Source organism: Pelobates fuscus, chromosome 8 (assembly GCF_036172605.1).
Source record: "Pelobates fuscus isolate aPelFus1 chromosome 8, aPelFus1.pri, whole genome shotgun sequence".
NCBI lineage: Eukaryota > Metazoa > Chordata > Amphibia > Anura > Pelobatidae > Pelobates > Pelobates fuscus.
In genome coordinates this window covers 146,227,828-146,247,639 of record NC_086324.1, presented here as the reverse complement: position 1 = coordinate 146,247,639, position 19,812 = coordinate 146,227,828, and the positions used below count along the sequence as shown (strand labels likewise).

Here is a 19,812-nt window from a genome sequence, read left to right as displayed (position 1 = left end):
CTCAGTAACTTAACGCCGCAAACAGAAAGCTTATTGCAGCTACACCATTTGCATCTTTCTTTTCAGATCTGTTAGCTGAATGGAACCTTAATAAAACACATCATGTAATAAATGTTGTTTAGTTTGGAGACTGTGCATTGTAAGGTGGGCTTTGTACATTCCATCACTGCGGCACATGGGGGTCCCCTATTACTGTTTATAGATCTGTATTTTTTTTATTTCTGAGCAACTGTGAACTCTCCAAACGGAACTAGTCCATTGTGACATGAGTTATTGCGTATCACATGGTTGGGTTCACATTTTGTTTTGAGAATGCAGAGGGTTTTGGGGGGGGGGGGGGTTTAATATGTTTTTGTTGATGTTTTGTGTTTTTCTTTGTGAAGCTCTGTGCTATAATGTTTAGGCCACTCCTGCACTCAAAGGATGAAGCAGCCTAGCTTGCAAAAGATAAAACCATATGTTTGGAATTATGAGCAGATAACCGTGGACTGCCTGTTCCTATCTGGAAGTAGAGTATTGTAGGACTGTGTCATCTTTATCTCAGCGTAAACAAGTTTAAACAGAGAACAGAAAAAGTGAAAAGCACACAAGGACCAACACTGTATATTTCCCTGCACACTTTCCTTCTCAGTCAAGCATGTCCTGGTTTAAAGAGCCCTTTTCCTCTCGCCATGAGACACAAAAGCACCGTTCTTATTTAAGTCTGGCATCTTCCAAAACACATTTGAGGTTTTTATGTTTCAGTGGAATCTTTAGAAAAATAGTAACCCCCCCCCCCCCATCACACACACACACACACACACACAAAAGGGGGATATAAATGTTCCACTTTTTAAAAATGTTTTATTTATTTTTTTAAACGAGAGTAATCATACATTTTTCTGGAGGAATGAGTTTCCAAAAATATTTCTTGCTCTGTTTATGTATTGTTGTTATTTTTTTGGTGTAGGTGAGCTTAATGATATATTCCTGGCACGAAAGGATTACTGTTTATGTAAACAAAGAATGTAACCGCTCCGTCATCAGTTACTCTGCTTTCCATAGTGAATGGCAATTTTAACTCAGCAAGGCTTAATAAAATTACAAATCATTTGAAACACTGATATGTCCATCACCTCCCCTTAAGAGTTTGTGGAAATTAAGCTGCCGTACTCTTTGAGGGTGAAAGGGAGGGGGTAATGCACTCTCTCCTTTCTAAAATCTATTGGTACCTTCTAGCAGTACTAACAAATACCCAGCTGATGCCCCACCTAAAAGTAAAAAAAAAAAAAAAAAAAAAAGACTTAAGCCAGTCAAATTAAGGAAACTGTGTATCGTAAAAGAAAACTTTGTTTTTCTTGGCATTCTTGTCTCAAATCAACCTTGAGCCAAGGAATTGTTTTATACATACTACAATTCTGAAGGCTTATTTTTATCCCAGTTCGTGGTTGCCTCTTTTAGCACTCGAGTTTTAAATTATAAGAAACTATTCTGTGATTACAAATATCGTCCTCCAAAGCCCTGCAAAACATTATAGAACTTTATAGTCCATCACTGCCAACTGTAGGCGCTGTACAAAGACTACTGGAAGACATTGCTGATTGATGGTATGGGCATAACTTTCTCAAAATTAGGAATACTATTCAGACCCTTACAGACATGTTGCACATTAACACTAGACTCTTTGAAGGGTAATTCTGCATTCCTGTGCCTCTTGAACATAATCACATAAGCATAAAGTAGGGGGGGAGTAGGAAAGTGGAGATTAGCTAAGGACAGGAGAGAGCTCATTCCATACATTGACTTCAGAGGATAAAACCAGCTTTAATAGTAGCTGCACTAAGCTCGCTGATGAGTCCACTTGTCATAATTCACCCAAAATGAAACATACATTCGTCCAAACATGGGGGATATCTGCTTGAATGTGGACATTATCATCCATCAGTCTAATGCAGGGGTAGGCAATGCTGGCAAAACATCAGGGGAGATGCATCTGGAGTGCCAAAGGTTGCCTACCCGTGGTCTAATTTATGGTTTGAATAATAATAGGGGTAGTAAGAAAATTGAGGTGCATCCAAATTGTCAGATACCATAGGTGAAAGATGGAAACCGAAGTACACTTGTCGAACCCTGCCCTTCAGCTTAAAAAACATTTGAACATTGTAGAAGTTGTTGTTCCGCCCAAGCAGGTCTCTGGGTGGGAGATTCTGTCTTCTCCAGTATTTGGGCAAATTGATGATACCTGATGAATCCAGGCAAAGTTGAACTTATCTGCTCATTTCAGAGACTCTGTGATCACTACCTTTGAGGACAATCAGTAGATCAATTTTACCAACCAAAGGACCGTCTTCTGAAATGACTCCCAAAGGCAAGCAGTGACCCGGGTCTGAAATAATTTATACGTCGTACATTTCAACCGTAAGCTTTTACGAGAGCAACAGAGTACCGGTAAACTTATAATATAGTTAGAATATGATCAAGACATCGTGTGGATGTTAGAAGGAAACTCCAGAACCCTAAAACACATTGTCTTGCCTAAGTGTTTTATATGTGAAGAGTGTGTCCAATTTTTTTTTCTTTGTTTCATTTTACGAAAAGTTAACATTTTAATAGAAACTGGCAATTTTATCAGTTTCTGTTCTTACACCCCCTCAATCAAATAACCAGTCCTGTTATTTCCTGGTGTTGGTTAGCTCAGTGGAGTTAAACTGAAGAGGAAGCAATTGCCTAGAGCAGGGGTAGACAACCTTTTAGTAGCACTGTGCCAAAACAAGATCTTAAACACCCTTTGCGTGCCAGTCCCATATTTTAAAATAGAGCACCTGCCTTACAAAGACCTCACATTGAGCTGCATTGCAGAGTCTGTGATTGGACAGTCACGGGAAGTCTGGGCAGGGTTTGACAAGAGATCTGCAGGTTTTGCAAGCTGTTTTTAGATATATCCCAGTGAAAAAAACTTACAATCAAATGCATGCATTTCCATTGGGGTATATATACATTAATACGTGACTTTCTTAAAATTTGTATGTGGGCAATAAAGTGTTTCTTTAACAATGAACTGATAGTTCTTAAAAATGATCCATACAGACATTATGTGATTCACTACAGTGTTTATATTGTTGGAATACACCATCCTGGAGAGCACATTGGGATGATTCACTATGGAATCAAGCTTCTGGGTGACATTTTCTGTTTTTTAATATATGAAGTGTCATGGGTTGGACCTTCGACATACAGAGTAAACCCAACACTTTCCAGAATATCTTTTGCCCCTGTATATTTATACTGTTATTTTTTTTTAAGGCCATTTCTGTGCCAGGGTGACTATAAATAAATCTATGTATAATTTGGAGACTTCCCCCCTCCCCCCCAATGTTAACAGAGCACTGCATTTACCAATACGCGGTGTCCTCTTTGATAATTGTATTGAAGCTAGGCATATTGCATTTAACATTCCCCACGATTCCGTATGTAACACATGCAGGAGCTAGGGGATATTAGGAGTCTGTTTACCAAAAGCCACAATTACCCATGTGCTCCATGTGGCTGTAATTCCCAAGCAACATTACCTCCTGTGTTAATTAAAGAGAAACTTTCCGAATCTTACATAATTACAGTTCAGTAAGTACACCAACGGTGTTATTCAATAAGCCTTGATTTTGAAGTAGCAGTGTTAATAAAATTAACAACCTTCCTGCTTATTGATTGTGTTACCCGCAAGAAAATGCATTTATTTATAGTTCTGTCATTTAGCCGAAAGCAGAGATCTCAAAATTTGTGTTACTTGGGGGGCATTTTTTATTTATTTTTTATTTATTTTTTTATTCTTTATTTTTGTTGTGCAGGTGCTTACAGAGCATAGTCATGCGCCACAACAGCGTACATTTACATACAAACATAGATAGGTTAGACAGTGACATGGAAAAACTTGCACATTTTTGTTTTAAAGACATAGTAGGCTAGGTAGATATGTCAAAACGCTAATAATCTATTAAAGAACGAGCAATCTTGCAGCGTCCTGTCTTCGTTGGTCCTCAGAATTGCACATAAGAAAGAAAACAGTGATATTCATAACTAAGGCTAAGCTATAAGTACTAAAACTAACACCTTACGAATGATAAATTATGTTAGCATCCTAGAGTAATCTGCCTGGGATAGGACCAATAAATCCCGGGAAGATAAAAAGTGATGACTCGTAGCAGATAAAGCCACTGGGCCCGGCACCCCTGCCAGATCACTGTACCACACTAGTTGCACATATAAAGCGGAAAGAGTAAAGAAAAACAAAATAAAACAAGATAATCTTTAAGCATTGGCATAGGCGATAGCCACTGTATACTTTGCAGAGAGATCTAGTATGTGATATTTGCTGATGACAGGTAGGTGGGACAAAAGGCCAGAGGCCAGAGTCAGCCAACTCCCTGAAGTGGCAGGGCTGATTTGCAACTATGGTTTTATCACAAAACTTAATATAAACCAGATGATAGACAGAGATAAACATTAAATGTGTCTAAACTAGGATTAGGCTCAGGCAATTAATCAGTGGTAGGGACATCAGTGCGCTATGTTTAATGTGGTTGTTCCAGGTATAGCTGCCTGGGTGAGGGGCCTCATACGGAATAATGCACTCAGCCAATTCCTCTTCGTGAGGCCGACTTCGTTCTTGAGCCAGGTGGTGCTGGTGGGGACTGCTTCCAGGTAGCCCAAAGAGTCTGCTTGCAGGATCTCACTATCGGTGGCAGTGTGTGGATATAAGCGTGCCCCAGAGCAGTCCTCTGTACCTTAAGGAGGTTGTGGCGAGGCAGGGAACGTCCCAGGCGCTTCACAATGCTGTTCTTGGCTCGTGATGCAAGTCCCTTTTTCCCTGCACGCATGCCACTTCCTGCCCGGGTCGCCCCCGTAGCTGGTGCCCTGACTCCTTTGATCTTCTTTCATGTGAAGGAATCGCATGTTCGTGGAGTCTTCAGGCGTCGACATGCTACTTGGACATGGGGCTGGCTGTCTGAGAGTAGCTCCACCTGGGCTCTCAGCCCAGGTGAGGAACTGTGAGCTGGAGCGGCTACAGGAGTTGACCGTCGGCGGGATGGGAAGGCAGGTTTGAGTTGGCACCCTGCTCGGGTGAGTGAGGGCGCTGGGCAGCTGTGCGGGTGCCGGTTCACTTGATGGGAGTAGGTGAGTGATGCTTGCTTTGTAGGTGTGGGTGGCCGTGGTGAGGCAGGTTGATGTAGCTTACCCACCAGCTTCCTCCAGAATGCCTCGAAGTGGTTATCAATTCGTACGAGGATACCTTGTGAGATGTCGCTGGGGTTGTCGGCACATGTTGTGTCCGCCATCTTAGGAAGGTCTCCATTTGCTGTCATTGGCGGTATCCCCTTTCTCATCATTCCCGGGGTCGCCATCCTGGGGTGGACCAGGATCACCCCCGCCGGTCCAGGGGGGGGGGGTAACAGGGCTTGCTTGTGCGGTGAGCAGCTTCAGGGTGCCTCCAGGACAGGGTAGCGGCCGCCTCCTCCGCCCGATGCATACCAGGCCGCAATGTCGGTCGTGATTTCAGCTGGCCCCAATCGAGTTGCATAAGATCCCATCGTGTGCCCTCCAGTGTGGGTGGCAAGTGGGTATCTGGAAATGCTGTGTGTGTCGCTTGAGTGAGCAGAGTTTTGCTTGTTTTGTCAAGATTTTGTGGGAGCTCGTAGAAAACACGACTCTCCGCCATGATGGTCAGGCCCCGCCCCCTCGGCATTTAGATTTTTGACAAATGTCTAATCCTATTCTATCTATGGAATTTGGACTGTAAAACAAAAAGACCAAATTATTCCTGTATGATTTAGATTTTCGACATCACTTTAGACACTATCATGTCAGTGAATAATTGCCCTATATCATAAACAAATATGAATACCGCACTCAATCAATAGCATAAATAATTGTTAAACCTATGCTTAATTTCATAGTATTTATTGTAAAGCTTATAAGTATAATTCATAAAGATAATGGTATTTCATCAGATTGGCACATAATTCATCTTATATACACAAACTATGTACAAATATCTATCTAGACACAGTATCTTCCTATGTGCAATGAATAGTTCAAAAAAGTGAAAAAAAATGGAAAAAATTAAAAAAAAAAAAAAAGAATCTAAAAAGATAAAGAGAAAAATGAAAAAGAGGCAAAACAGAAAAAACTGCAAAAATGAAAAAAATGAAAAAATAATGAAAAAATGAGAAAACTGCAAAAAAATGAAAAAATTATCAAATATAAAAGTCCTAATAAGTGGCAGTCCAGTATATAGTGCACTATATGTTTGCCCACTATCTGTGGGTAGATCTCACCAATGTCGTCTGTTTTTTTATGCTGTATCCTGTAGGAAGGTGCTGTAGTCTGTGAGAGATGGTCTGGATGGAAGGGATGGATGAAACGATTTCCTGATGGTAGAAAGAGTGATCACCACTCTGTATCTGCTGGTGGTTGATCAGATCTGTTGTAGTCAATGAAGTCAATCGGCAGTGGGGCCACCGAAGGGACGCATATGTCCCGAGCGCGCAGCCCATTCACAAGGAAAGCCCACAAGGAAAGCCCTTCTATCAACTACAGTCCATCTCCAAAGGAGCCTTATACTGCCGATTGACTTCATTGACTACAACAGATCTGATCAACCACCAGCAGATACAGAGTGGTGATCACTCTTTCTACCAGCAGGAAATCGTTTCATCCATCCCTTCCATCCAGACCATCTCTCACAGACTACAGCACCTTCCTACAGGATACAGCATAAAGAAACAGACGACATTGGTGAGATCTACCCACAGATAGTGGGCAAACATATAGTGCACTATATACTGGACTGCCACTTATTAGGACTTTTATATTTGATAATTTTTTCATTTTTTTGCAGTTTTCTCATTTTTTCATTATTTTTTCATTTTTGCAGTTTTTTCTGTTTTGCCTCTTTTTCATTTTTCTCTTTATCTTTTTTGACTCTTTTTTTTTTTTTTTCCAATTTTTTCCATTTTTTTCTTTTTTTTTCACTTTTTTGAACTATTCATTGCACATAGGAAGATACTGTGTCTAGATAGATATTTGTACATAGTTTGTGTATATAAGATGAATTATGTGCCAATCTGATGAAATACCATTATCTTTATGAATTATACTTATAAGCTTTACAATAAATACTATGAAATTAAGCATAGGTTTAACAATTATTTATGCTATTGATTGAGTGCGGTATTCATATTTGTTTATGATATTGATTAGGAGGTTTTTTAGTAGGGTTATACCTCGAATACCGGCACCTAACACTTAATTGAGTGCCAGCACAAATTGTGTTTTTTTGTAAATAATTGCCCTATACATTATGCTAAGCATTGAAGCTTAAAGGGACACTATAGTCAACAGAACAACTACAGCTTATTGTATTTGTTCTGGTGAGTATGATCAGTCCCTGCGGCCTTTCTGCAGTAACCATTGTTTTTTTTTCAGATAAACGGCAGTGCTTACATTACAGCTTAGGGACACCTCCACTCGCCACTCCTCAGATGGGTTCCTATGGGAAAGCATTGTGTTTTGCTGTGATCATCACTTCTCATGATGCCAGCCAAGGAGGCAGATCAGGGATGGAGTCAGCACCAGCAGACTAGAAAAAATGAAACATTTTACTTTATTTAGAGGGCCTGGGGGGCGGGCTAGATAGTGTTTTCAATACTATAGGGTCAGGAATACATGTTTGCGTTCCTGATCCTATAGTGTTCCTTTAAATGATCACAAACATTCTAAAGGTGAATTTATCAATTTATTAACAAAACTATTGGACCCTTATCACATTTAACTGCCAAAAGGACTTGATAAATCACTGAAATTCCTTTTCAACTAAATATAGCAAACTTCCTTATGAGTGGGCAGAACTAACTTGTCCCTTTATTGGGTTCCCGGTTGGTCAATGAAAGTGTTAGGAATGCAAAGTTGTATTCCTAACATGATAGTGTCCCTCTGCTCTGCACACCCCTCACGTCACTCAAAATGTTAAATAACAATTTAAACACTTAGCTCTTGCAACGCCATGGTACCTCGGTGCTGGGTCTGTCCCTGCCTCCTCCAGTGTCAGTGCAAGGGGGAACCTAATGGGCATGCGTTAGGCTTTTCCCATATCTATGCTCTTGGAGAGATGCTATGGGAGATTGAAAGAGGCTGGGTGTTCTCATTAAAAGCTTATGGATGTACAGCGTAGTTTCACAGAGTTAAGCATGAAGACAACCACTAGAGGCAGTCCTAACACTGCAATGATAAACAGGGTGCTCACAGTTAAGTTCTGATTGAGTTGCATACGCCTAATTTGATATCCAAAATTCAGATGTACTATTTAGAACTTTGACGGCAGTTCCTGAGACTGCTGCCTAATACACATTAACTACCTGCTGGAATTATTTTGGCATTTTAAAGCAGTTTGCTTAAATGTGGTCAGTGGTAAGTAGAGTTACATGAAAGTAAGGTTAATGAATTAATGAAAATGTAATGATTCATGAAAAACATTACCAACTGACTGTGTTGTAAGTGATGTGAGAATAACTCAGAATTTACTGCGTGCAGTCAACAGCAAATTCTGCTGGGATGGGACTCTAAGTAAAGATGCTACTTATTTAAAGGTAGGAGTTGATTTTAAAACACATGTCAAAGAGAAATCACATCACTCTATTTTCCAAAGCTGATGGCAGAGTGCCCAAAACTGCTTGGACTTCTGGTCTTCAAAAATTAAACTCAGCAAAATGTCACTGCCTAACATTTTAGACATTCCTCACACCAAAATATGCAATATAGACTTTGCATATTTTTTTTTTGTCTTTGTAACATTTTATTTTGTATATTAAAATACAATGTTTATTGTCCCTATATTGCTGTGGACAACAGGAGGTGGAATCCCAAACAGCAAAAAGAAAAAGAGCCTCTCAAGTGTTGTGAAGCCGTTTAGAGGGTTTCTTCAAGCATCATAACCACAACAGCCCTCTGCAGTGGTTATGATGCCAGGAGTACTACGGCCCCCTTTCTAGTTATAGGGACAAACTGTTTTGGAATTGTTTGCTCTTTCATCTGGATCCCCGCTGGTTGCCAAAGTTTATTTAATGTCTGGTGACGTGCATCCGGGTTCCGCAGAGCTGGAGAATCCGGATGATGTTGCCGTCCTCATTTGTTGACTGACGGCATCAGTTGATCACTTTCAGACAGTGCATTGGAATTTGCAGAGAATTTACACCAATATGGCGCTGCTAGAGGGTGAGTGTGACAAAACCCACTTTTTGCCTGCATAGGAGATGCCCTCCTAAAGTCACTAACCGGTTCATGAACTTCATTCATGTTTTTCCCTGCATTCGGTAGATAAAAAGGGAAAACCACAGGATTAAGTGCTCTCTCTGTGTGACCTCTGTTCGTATAACCGAACGCTGCGTGCTCGAGAAAACGGCAGCCATCTTGTTGCACGAACGCAGTAAGCGGGACTTGGTGGTCGAGTTTCTGGATCTCGGACACTCGACAGCATGAACATCAGTGAAACCATGCGAATGCCTGCTTCTTTCCGCGACAAGCCAGGAGAGCGCTATTTGGTAGGTTTGTTCGTATGGACAAGACGAACCCATTACCTATGAGCCAGGGGAACCGTTCAACAGTTTATTCGTCAGTCAAAATTTTACCCCGGTGGCAATTCGGGTGTATTCGTGGGATCTGAGCGCAGAGCCTCCTGATTTTGTATATAAGTTGGCCACATTAAACACAAGTTTTTATTCTTTACAGGACTTTCTGCTTAACATGGAACTGTCACCACTGAGATTTTTGCATAACCCAACAGCTAAAAGTTAGTTATGGGTTGTGCTTTCATTTTACAAATTGTCTCAGTAGTCTTAGAATATTATTTACATGACATACTGATTAAGGCATTAAAATTACATAAACCGCTCTGGGAACTATGCTCCAAATTATAGTACATTGTACTGGACTACACCCCCCCCCCCCCCCCCCCATAAACCTGAAACGTATTCTACATTACCTTCTCCCCGAAAAAAATCCCAAATATAAATTGTATCTAGTTTACAATGTGATCATGGCGGCACTGACTGTGATCAGCAGAGCCTGGTTACAAAGCAACGCTACTAACATATCCCTATGCATACAAACAATAGAAATCACAAAGCAACATGAAAGAATGGCCCGCCGGGTACATACTCTGAAAGGTTTTTGGAAAGAAGGTTGGGATCAATGGGAAACAAACCTCCATGCTAACCAGACACTACAGAGTTTCTCAAAAAATTATATCTAACAAACTGTTAATTAAATTTTATCTTCTCCCTCATGAAATCTAATTAAACATTTTTTTTAAATCTACATTTTAATTGCTCTGAGCCGACAGCTGTGTCCATACTGTACTCACACTGCTAAATATGTTGCCAAACATAAGGCTCATACACCAAACTAGCTGTACCATCATACCATCCTGCACAACATGCACTCTCAATGTGACAAATTTAGTTATCTGAATGCTGAGGCAAATACCAACGGCCTACAATGGTCAACATAGAGGTACGAGTGAGACAACACTGTGCCACTATACAACTGTTCCATTGTTCACACCCACGTCTGATCACATTGAGATTTACGATTCAGTAATTCACGCTCTAAACATTCTGTGTGCATATGCCGTTTACCACAAATCGTCAATCAGAACTAAGTTCTCCCCTACCTTTCTCTCCTCAACCCTCTTTTTTTCTTACCCCTCTTCTGTTTACACCACAACAAAACAAGCTCACATATTGTTCTAACTTAAAGGGATACTATAGTTACCAGAACAACTACAGCATAATAATTGTTCTAGTGAGTATAATAATTCCCTTCAGGTGTTTTTCATGCGAACACTACATTTCCAGAGGAAAGACAGTGTTTACATTGCCTCTAGGGACACCTCCAAGTGGCCACTCCTTAGATGGCCACTGGAGGTGCCGCGGTCAGTGCTGCAGAAAAAGCAGCTCTGATGTTCAGCGTCCCCACGCTCTGCATGGAGACACTGAATTTTCCTCATAGAGATGCATTGATTCAATGCATCTCTATGAGGTGATCCTGATTGGCCAAAACGGCATTTGGCCCTGCCCCTGTGTCGATTTTAGCCAAATTAACAAAAAATCGTCCATTTTGATGATGTCTCAAAGGGGGTGGACCAAGCGCCGGCTAACCCGTGCAGCGCTGTAAATAAGGTGAGTTTTAAACTTTTATAGGGGGAGTAATGAGGGGGGAGGGGAGAAGTTAGATGTACATGTTTGCACAGAATACAGAGATACAGTGAGAATGTTTTACATCTTAATTGAGTGTACTGTTTTCTTTTATTTATTTTTTTGGTTGTAAAATATACATTTTCATTAATATTAAATGTTTCATTTTTTTATTTTTTACTTTTCCCCGAACACAAGTATTTACTGGCCAATATATATAGAAAAAAATCTTATTGATATATTTCATAGCTATGAAGAAAAATAAAGTTTATTTAAGAGTTAAGAAAAGTTTCCTATTTCTACAATCTGGGAACACAACCAAAAACAAAAGAAGAAAAAAATAATTGACCACCCGAGTAATATAGTGTGTAAAAGGCATTACAATTCACAGTCTGCACATTCTAGCTGTGACAGATGGTTCTTCGTTTTTCTGCATCTAGATTGGAGTCATTTAACTTGTAGCCATATGGGGCAAACACGACCACAAACAAATCTAAAATGGCCAGTGAACTGTCTTTTAATACGGGGATAACTGTCACTTTTCACTTTTCCAGAAATAAAGTTTCCATTTTAAAAAGACAGTAATAATTCAACTCGGGTACAAGCCGGCATATTCAGAGATGTTGGAACATCGATGTAAAACCTATAGGACATTCCTATTTTTATTGCTCCAGGAAGTCTGCATTTTAAAGCAGACACGGACTTTCATTAGTTTATTCCCATATATGACTTTTCTGGTCATTGACCAGTTTTTGAATCCTTACTCGATTTTTATTGGCTGAGGATGCCAAGAAACCAATCAAAACACAGCTGTGTTTATGAATTGGTCGATTAGTTCCATACAGCACTCATTATATGTCTTCTCTAAAAATAAATGTTGGGATAAATACTTAGCCCTAGTTTGGTAACTTACATGCACACTCAGATTTGTTACTTTGTGGTTCTGCATGTGAACATTTTTTATGAACTGCTTATGGGTCAGCAATGTCATTTTTAGTAAGGTCCATTTCCAAAAAGGAATATCCCATTAATTTTGTGACAGAGCCAGCATTGGATCTAATAAGCCATTCCATGTTCTCAGAAGATCTTTATGGATCAGATTGTGTTAATGACAGCCTTTTGTGGCTACGGCATGAGTGGCAATTTAAAATTAGTTGAAATCAGTAGTGTTATGGGCAAATGCAAATATTACAAGTTTTAGAATGAAATGTTGTATTTCTTAAACTGTGTTCTTTATCTTTAAGAGATATTGCAAACTAACAAGGTGTTAGAAATGGAACATATTGTTGCAATATGTTTGCGCCATTTTGTCCCAGACGAATTACAATAATGCATAAACAAGCTTCAAGGCTATACTACGACTCTTTCAGTACACAATATACTATGGTAACCCCAAGTTAATGGAACTTCCCCAAATCTCCCACGACTGTGCACTTACGTCTTAGTATAAACAACAGATAAGCTATTCAGACTTCAACAGGTCCAATCCTGAAAATATTCACTGTTCTTACAGAAATGGACAGTGTTCCGAGCATTCCTCCATGTAATATAACCAGACTGAGAGACTTTGATAGTTATCCATACTCTCTAATCCACTGTATCTAAGTACCTGAAGTGATCAGTGAATCTAGAGCGTTTGTTTTGTCCTCGCTACTATCCATGTTTTGCTTTGTGGACCACATTTTGCCATCTGTGAATCAAGTGCAGCGATGTACAATGAAGAACTAGGTAATCCTCTGATTATTGTAATGTAACATATGTTACATCTATACACAATCCCACTTCATACAACAAGCATTTCCTTCTATGGTTTTAACAATGAAATTTAAAAGAAAAAAGGCGCCCAACACTAGTACCTATTAAAGAAACACACACACAAAACGCCATATAGGAAAAATGTAACCATTACTGTGATTTGACAATATGGACTGCAACCTTTAATGGGGAGGACCCCTACAAACATTTAAAAGGAAGATTTAGAGGACCAAGCATCACAGCTGACTGAGGAAGCTCCACAGCAAGGAGTGAAACGCGTTTTGGCTACTACAAAAGGACTTTTTAATTAAGAACTTTTTTATTATACTGTTTTTATTTTATTTTATTTTACAATAGAATAAATTTACTACTTTTTACTTAAAATCCTTTTAAGTCCTTTTTCTTGGGAAAACCTCAGCTATATCTTCCTAGGGGTAGTGCCATCCCCACTCAAATTGGCACAATACTTTTACACCTAGAGCCGGGACCCACAGGCTCAGGACCAGGTGAACACACCATTTATCTCTTAAACATTTTGCTTTTTACAAACACCTTCCACACATTGGTCTGCTTCTCCCATTCTTTTCTTTTGAGGAATACCCCACATTGAAGGAGACGGGCCGTGCTACCCCAAATAAGCACACAAGCCATAATACGGAGCCAGTGTTCTCATATACAGGCTCCTTTAAATGTGAGTGTTCCATTTTTTAAGATACCACCAATTGTGTTATAAGTTGTTATTATCCTGAAACCATCTGCACTATATTGTACCCATTATATTTTTCTCAATATGTACCTTGCACAACATCATTGAATGAAAGATCATTTTGACCATTTTTGGTAAGCTATATGTGTTAAAGCGCTCCACTTATTGGTAAGTTCTTCGTCACTTACACCGCACTTATAATTTTAAACGTTGTTCTCGTGGAATAGAGGATATTTCCACATTGGTGTTTTGAGCAGCTTGACAATTATTGTATTTGTTTATTAGACACTCTGGTATACACATCCCTCTGTAATAGGAGGTACTCTTTGATCGGTATTCATTCACTGTATTACCATGCTTTATAACAAAATGCCATAGACGGAGTTACGTGGTTACATTCTTTCGTGCTGCATTGAATTGCATTGCGGTGGCAACTTGTGGAGCTCTGATATCACCGATCTACCTTGCCATTTACTATCAGCTAGCATGTACCATATGCTCCATGGATCTGGGGGATCTTTCATTTTGGATTTGGGGGATCTTACTATAATTGTTCATGGGACTTTTATTCTCCTGTTTTTTTCCTCACGTTGTGCCATCTTGAAGTCTATATATAAACTGTCTTCCCTAGATCTTTTACGTTTTTTTATTTTAAATCCTGGAATCATCGAACACAGCTCTCCTCATGTGTAATATGAGCTACATATCCTTGTCTAAGCAGCAAGTGCATCCAACCCTGGCCCATCTCTGCCCACAACCTGTGCCTGCCCTCTCTTCTGACCCCTAGATCTCACCTACAGGACTCTTCTGAGGCAGCCATTTTCCTCCATATTCAATAACACTTTATCCTAATCCAATATGAAAAGAAAACAGACAAAAATATTTTGGGAAGCACATCTACTGACAGAGTGAATGCTTTAACTGTCTCTCCTTCCCACTGTCAACACTTCAAACCCCACCTTCCACCATATTACTTCCAAGTGTCATATTGTTATATCTAGCCATTAATCTCACCTCTGAATATGTTGTGCTGTTATATTTTATACTTTGTATGATTACAGCCCATTCCCTTTAGAATGTAAGCTAATTCCAGAAAGGCCACCATTACCTCTTTTGTTGTTTAGTCATTGTATAACGTTGTGAAGATCTTTGTTTTTACTGTCCCAGAATAAGTATCGTAACTGGAGCCTGTGTTATTGCTTATTAGTTCAATAGTAGTGCCTTGTTACTGCCATTCAAATCCTGTTGTTTGTACAAAATTCCTTCCTTTGGAAGAATGAAATATGAGTAACTTTTATTTTTTTGGCATGAGCAGGACTGATTGCCAAACTTGCCATTAATCATTGCTAGGTGTACTAGGGGTTCAAGAACACAGTATTCCAAATAGAATTCTAAAATAAATTGTAACAACTGCTTATTGCCAGCCTCATTTTTTACATCGAATTAATTTGTGCAGCTTTAATATGTGTGAATAGCTTGTTTCTGTGTGTATTTATCTATATGGATGTGTATATATAAGATATGTACCAGGACACTATAATGTACTCCTCCATCTTTAAATTCAGGCCCCCCTATATTAAATATAAAAAGAAAGGGGTGAAATGTTTTTACTTACGAGGCTTTCAGTACCGAGACTCATTTGATGCTGCTGTTTGCATCACCTCCACCGATGTTGTCTCATAGGCTTGCTTTCCTCGCTCCTTATCTAGTTCAATGCTTCTCAACGAGAAGCATTGAGAATGAGAAGTGCACAAGCCGCGAGCACCTTGCTTGTCCAATCAAATGCTTCTCACTGGGAAGCATGGAAGCCCATGCTTCTCTATGATAAGCCTTTGATGGCAAACCTGGTTGTTGCCGTGAAAGCACCCTCTAGTGGCAGTCAGGAATATAGCCACGAGAGATATGTTTAGCCCTGCAATCAGTACATTGCTGCATCTACTAAATGGCAATGTTTTATATTGCAGGGCTAAAAGGATTGGGGCACTGCACTCATTGTATGCAGATGATCTATTTTGTATCTTTTACATTCTATCACTAAATGCGTTTACCCCACACAACTCACAAGTGTCCTTTCTCAAATGCTTAATCCAGTCTACGCACCGTGGTTTGTCTCACCTTCTTGATTAACCCGTATCTGTGTATTTCTGTTCTCCTTTCTTGGATGGTACTTGGCTTGTCTTTTTTGAGAGATGTATGCCCAGTTGCTTGAAGTGCCTTAAGTTACTGAAGATGTTCCTGCATTAATATTTTCCACTAAAACCATTTGACTACTTATAATGGGGTGTGGGGGAGAAAACCACTACAGCATGCTCCCTGTCAGTCATTTTTTTCATTCCTGGCTAGTAGTGTAGTACTTAAAAATTTAACACCTGAATATATGTAGACTTATTTCACTTTTGTTTATCCTTTGCACAGCGCTGCCGCACACGTGGTTGCTCTATAAATGAAAGTAATAGAAATTATAATGGTAACATTGGTTTTAAATGAGTCTAGGTGTCTTGTTTAACCCTTTAATGCTCGACAAGATGTGCAATGCTTTTCACATGTGCATGGTGTCCAGAGGGGCAATGATGTGTTTACTGTGGCTATAAAAAGCAGTTGATTGTTTACCCCTCGCAGTGCTTGGTGAACATATTTGAGAACGTGTGCTTAGTTTGGCTAGCATGACATTAATAGAAGTTAATCCTTATACGTTTTATAAAATGTGACATTTCATTGTAGGTTGAAAGCCCCGAAATGAAGGATTTAGAGGATCTCACTCCAGAGGAACAGAGAAAAAGAGAAAGGAAGCTAAAAAAGGAACGCAAGAAGGAGGAGAAGAGGTTGAAAAGAGAGAGTGCAATCGATGATGATGATGAGGAGGAAAAGCCTTCCAAGCCGTCTGTGTGTGAGCTCTCCCTGCAATATTTAAAGAGGTAGGTGCATAGTCTATACATATTCTGGCCACTCACAGGAACTCTATCTGAAGAATAGTTCCAGACTAATGACCTTTCAGCTTCACGTGTTCCTGGACTCTTGTTCCTTCATTGACATTGTTCTCAAGATGTAGTTAGAAAGTGATCTGGGAAGCTCACGATTTTGTCTCCCCATTTAGCAGTGGATAACTAACTGTGTAGGAGATAAGAATGTAGAGCAGGGGTAACCAATCAGGTAGTCCTACAGCTATGGTAGAATGGCAATTCCCATGATGCCTTGCTAACATAAACATCGGCAAAGCATCTAGGTAGTTATAGTTCTTGAAAAGCTGTTGGACTGTATTTTGGTTTACCCCGTGACACTGCTTAGAGCAGGTCATTACTTCAATGCATTGTGCCCTGATAGTGCCCAGGCACTCAGGATCACTTGTGCAGCAGTTTTATTTGAAAATCAGGAAAAACGTGCAACGTTTCCATCTCAACTGAGATATGTTTTTTCATTGGAGTGGGGTTAGCCAGCCAGGATGCACCAGGACCAGATAAGAGTGCAGATTCCTCCTTGTTTGTTCATTGATACTCTGAGAAAAACATTCGGAGGTGACGGCGTTGTTGCTGTATGTTTGTAATATCACACATGGCCAGGTGTGCTAATTAATTCTAATGTGCTGACATACTTTATTTCTTTATAAAGCTAGTTGGAGAGATCACAAACCTGTGTCAGCCAGCAATCTGTCAACCCTTACATACTGATTTGTGTGCGCTTTTACCTAAACCAGGGGTGTCCAGATACCAGAACTCGTCTAAAGGCATATAATACACCTGCGTCTTTTTCAGCCATGAAACACATAGCGTTGGTATGGGAAGCCCTTAACGACCATATCTGGGACCATATCATTAACGAGTATATGGTCCCAGGCATTACAACGCATTCATACATGTATATTGCACTTTTTAATTTAAAGCAGACCTGTCACTTAGGAAGTATTTTTGCAAAGCTCCAATTCCTGATGGATGGAGGACCCTGGAGCGAGAAATGAATGTAGTCTATGGACAATCTTGAAAGTCCATGAGATCTTTTGCAGATCAGCTTTTCCATGTGCATTTCTATACCATAGTGATCTATTCTCTGTTTCCTAAGAAGACGCCCTTTACGTCAAAGCATGATGGAAAATGGCGAGGCTGTAAAGTAAAGCTATTTTTTGCCAGAATGTTGCTTTTTGGGCCCTGCTTTGTCTTACATAGATTGCTCTAGAAGACAACTGAACGTGTTTCCTCAGATTCTATCTTTTAGAGAAAATATAAAAGTGACAGATCCAGGAGCGTTCTAATTCTAATTCCAAATAAGGGAAGATCTGGTAATATAAAACAGCTGCAGAAACAGTATTTGCTTTCATATGTAATAATACAGACAAGACTAAAAGAAAACCCAAACTTCTAGATTTGTATGAATTATTTAACAAGTTCTAAAATAACAGGCTACCATTAAAAGCTAAAGGTCTGTGTATCACCATGACTGTTACTACTTAGCTGGAAGAACATCACATATGTGAATGGATCCTTTTCGTGCTGTGCCGGAGGAAATGAATGAGAGGCTGCATGCAGGACATATGCAGGGCTCCTCCGGAGAGGGCTGCTAGAAAGATGACCAGCCTCGTTCAGATCTCTGGAATGCTTCACAGTTTTGTTGAGCCCTTAAATTGCATTCGAACCATATGTTTTGTGTTTGACTGCACGCTACAAATGAAGCCTAAGCTCTTCTGTTGCGTCCGGGAAAACAAATACCGGAGATGCCGCAGAATCCGAATCCTCCTGGAATATAAACTGGCACTAACAGAGTAATATTGCACGGACATGTCAAATGGAAGCAGATTGCGACTGTCCCTTAAAAGAGGAACCACCAAGCGTATACAAATTTACTACAAGGCACCGAGAAAGTAAATTCAGAAATACCACCAATCTTACCAAAGGGGCTCTGATCTACTATTGAGATTTGTGCACTGATGTTTCATAGATCAGCACTGCCAAACACAGCTCATAGGATAGTATTAATCTTTATCTCTGGAACACAAGTTCAATATGGTGCTCATTATCAACCTACGAAGAACAATGCAGACAGTATGCAAGTATCATCGGTTTAGCCCTCACTCTCTTCCATCCGAGGGGGCAAGAATTCATCAAAGGGACTCAATTGCATCAGGCAGTTCAGATTTTCAACCACATGTTCATGTTGCAAAGATATCGTACCACACTTATACAAAGGCTGCCAATCACAAATACTGTAGATCTGGATAGGGTTGGTAACATAGCATAGAGTGTGGTTTATTTGTATACTTACAGGGCTTAGAGAAGTTTGTCTGTATATCCTGAGAAAGACCCCCAGGTGGACAAGTTAGATATCAAGAGAGTGTTTGGCTTGTTTAATCAGTTTTAGGACCCATCATGCACAAATAGTACATGGGCAACAAATAATCCACGTATCATGTTTGTTAAAGCAGGCAGCATTAATTTTTCATAGCCATGTTTCACGTGTGCCAGTAGCAAACCATAATTGGTTTTAGGTAAAGGTTAAATATATTATTTCATTGATTACTTTGCACAGTTCATCAAAACTATGATATCCTTGTTGTTTTTTAAGTTAATCAGATCGATTAGTTCAGATTATCATGACATTTTAAAGACATAACAGTCCCTGTAGAAAAACAAAGTTTAAAAAAAAATAAGACATTCTATTAGATGCAAATTGTACTGCAGTGCTTTTGCCATTGACAAGTGTCTCTTCCTGCAAGGGGTGCCATGGGTTAGCTTTATGCTCCATACTCAAGGCAACGTTTCAACTCCAACAGGGCATTTCTTAATCCCTGAAGTTTGAGAAAAGCTAATACAAGTACAAAAAAACAAGTCCTGCGCTCACTCCCACCCCGTCACTCCTGGGCGGCAGCAACGACCATAGTACATATTAGCCCCAATAAATACAGTAAAAACCAAAGAAAAAAAGTTACCTGTGCTCTCCCCCGAATACCTATGTATATTTAAATGGCCATTGGAGTAAATAAATAACCTTCATTTGTTTAAATATACATAGGGATTTGGGAGAGAGCGCAGGTAACTTTTTTTTTTTTCTTGAGAAAAGCTAGATGGACCCTGGGTAGGTAGAATAAGGACACTGAGTAGGTAGAATGAGGGACATTTTCACACTTTGCAGACCAGGCCT

The 19,812-nt window shown here is 39.8% G+C and overlaps 1 protein-coding gene across 1 annotated transcript in view; it reads left to right on the top strand.

Moving 5' to 3' along the window:
- Positions 1-19,812, top strand: part of C8H7orf50 (chromosome 8 C7orf50 homolog) — a 213,467-nt gene that overhangs the window by 175,477 nt on the left and 18,178 nt on the right. The window contains exon 4 of the mRNA XM_063430407.1: positions 16,408-16,601. Coding sequence (XP_063286477.1) covers positions 16,408-16,601 — 194 coding nt within the window. The remainder of the gene's footprint in view (positions 1-16,407; positions 16,602-19,812) is intronic.